This window comes from Aplysia californica, unplaced genomic scaffold (assembly GCF_000002075.1).
Source record: "Aplysia californica isolate F4 #8 unplaced genomic scaffold, AplCal3.0 scaffold00402, whole genome shotgun sequence".
In the NCBI taxonomy this organism is placed as follows: Eukaryota; Metazoa; Mollusca; class Gastropoda; order Aplysiida; family Aplysiidae; genus Aplysia; species Aplysia californica.
This window is the reverse complement of record NW_004797672.1, coordinates 613,480-615,452: the sequence shown is the minus strand read 5'-3', so window position 1 is coordinate 615,452 and position 1,973 is coordinate 613,480. Positions and strand designations below refer to the sequence as shown.

Here is a 1,973-nt window from a genome sequence, read left to right as displayed (position 1 = left end):
CCCAAAAAAAAAAACCAACCAACAACAACCCCACCTCCGACCCCCACCTCACACCCACACACAGCCACCATCCCTTGATTCATCATCATCCGGTGCCTTGCCGACTGGCGTGGGCGATCATGGACCTCCACTTCACCCTGTCTTGCGTTGCAGCGATGGTGTCTGTTGTTCTTGCTGCTCCTAGCCATGTTGTCATCTTGTCCAGTATCTTTTCCCTCTGTCTGCCTCTGCCTCTCTTTCCATCAAACTTGCCTGTTGTTACAATATTCTCCAATGCTTTTTTCTGTATTGGCTGTCCAATGAACCTTGCCTGTCGCTTTGTTATATTCGTCATAAGCTGTCTTCTACAATTTGCTTCAACCAAGACTTCTTCATTTGTTTTTCTAGCTGTCCATGGGATACGCAGCATGCGTCTTATGAACCACAACTCTGACGCCTCAATTGTTCTTTCCAGCTGTTTATTGATTGTCCATGCTTCGCACCCGTGTTATAGGATTGGCTCGATGATGTAACTTTTCAGTACTCTTTTTCTTATTTCTTATGAAAGGTCTGCCCTGTTTACCCCAATGTTTCCCCCCCCCCCACACACACACAGTGACCCTCCCCTGATTCCATTGGTATTTAAGGTAAATTGTAAAAGCAGTCATTTTGGTTTTAATCGAGTTATCATTTTTAAGCAGATATTTCACCTCAAATTTTTAACATTTTCACCTGATCATTGACCTAAGCCATGCCGTGCTGTGAACTGTTGTGAATGCAACCAACTAGTGTTTCGCGCGCTCATACGACAATACGCAGTTGCGAGTGCTCTTACTAAAACAACCCCCCCCCCCCCAACCACACACACACAAAATGACCCTCATCTGATCACACCAATGCTTTCCCTCCCTCCACCCACCCCTCACCCCCCGGCCCCCCAGGTCAGTCTGTGTACGGCGGAGACCCCCAGTCCCCCGTGGGAAGTGACGCTCACAACCGCTATGATGACGGAGTCAGACTTGGGTCCTTCGGCATGGCTCTCTACTCCCTGGCCTGCTCTGTCTACTCACTGCTCATTGAGAAGTTCGTGCAGCGATTCCGTGAGTTGGTAGATTAGATCTATTTATAGACCAATACTTGGCACTGGTTTGTTCTTGTTGTTTGTTTGTTTGTTTATTTGTTGTTGTTTTTTGTTTCCTTTTGTTTACTGTTGTTTTTTTTTGGTTTTGTTTTTGTGGTTAATGTTTTGTTGTGTTTGTTTTATAAATGTGTTGGGGGGGGGGGGGGGGTGGGGATGTTGTTTTGTTGCCTCTTACTTCTGGGCTATTTGGAGTTGCTGGGAGATAAAATGGTCGCTTATAAGCATAAGGGAGCTGTCTCGAAAAATGCTGTTTTGAGAAAATCGAAGGTAAAGTTTTTGTCCCTTGTTCAGTTCCTTTAAAATACAAGAAGAGTTTTCTTTATAACCAAACAAGTATACACACCAATGAAACCAAACTTCTCCTATAGGTAGGGCAATGTCCACTTTTGGCGCAGGTCAAGATTTCTGGACATCCCCGAAATCTGGGTTAACTCACTTGTCCTTAAAAGCGACCAAATTTATATGACCTTGTTGTATCACATGTGCTCTAAAACTCTTGTTTAAACGTAACCACTTTCTATTCCCCTCTTGTAACACTCCTATTACCATATTGTGTCATAAATGGTCTAAAACTTGAGCACTTCCTCTCTCTTCCTTACCTTCCCCCCTTTTATAATAATAATAATAAATAGCATTTGTATCGCGCATGTCCCCTCTCGAAAGCAAGCTCTATGCGCTTTACACTATATTATTACCCCAGCAGACCATAGAACATTCAGAAACATTCTCAGCTTCCCGGGAAGCAAACAGTGCAAGCAGCTGATTAAGCGCTCAAACACTAACAAACTGACAAGATCTTTCGCTGTCTATAGCCGGGTACCCATTCCCACCTGGGTGAAGTGAGGAAAATTCG

General features: G+C 44.3%; 1 protein-coding gene across 1 annotated transcript in view; it reads left to right on the top strand.

Moving 5' to 3' along the window:
* The window catches only part of LOC101855889, a 43,048-nt gene that overhangs the window by 31,589 nt on the left and 9,486 nt on the right, over positions 1-1,973 (top strand). The window contains exon 3 of the mRNA XM_013085736.2: positions 921-1,087. Within this exon, the coding sequence (XP_012941190.2) occupies positions 921-1,087 (167 nt within the window). The remainder of the gene's footprint in view (positions 1-920; positions 1,088-1,973) is intronic.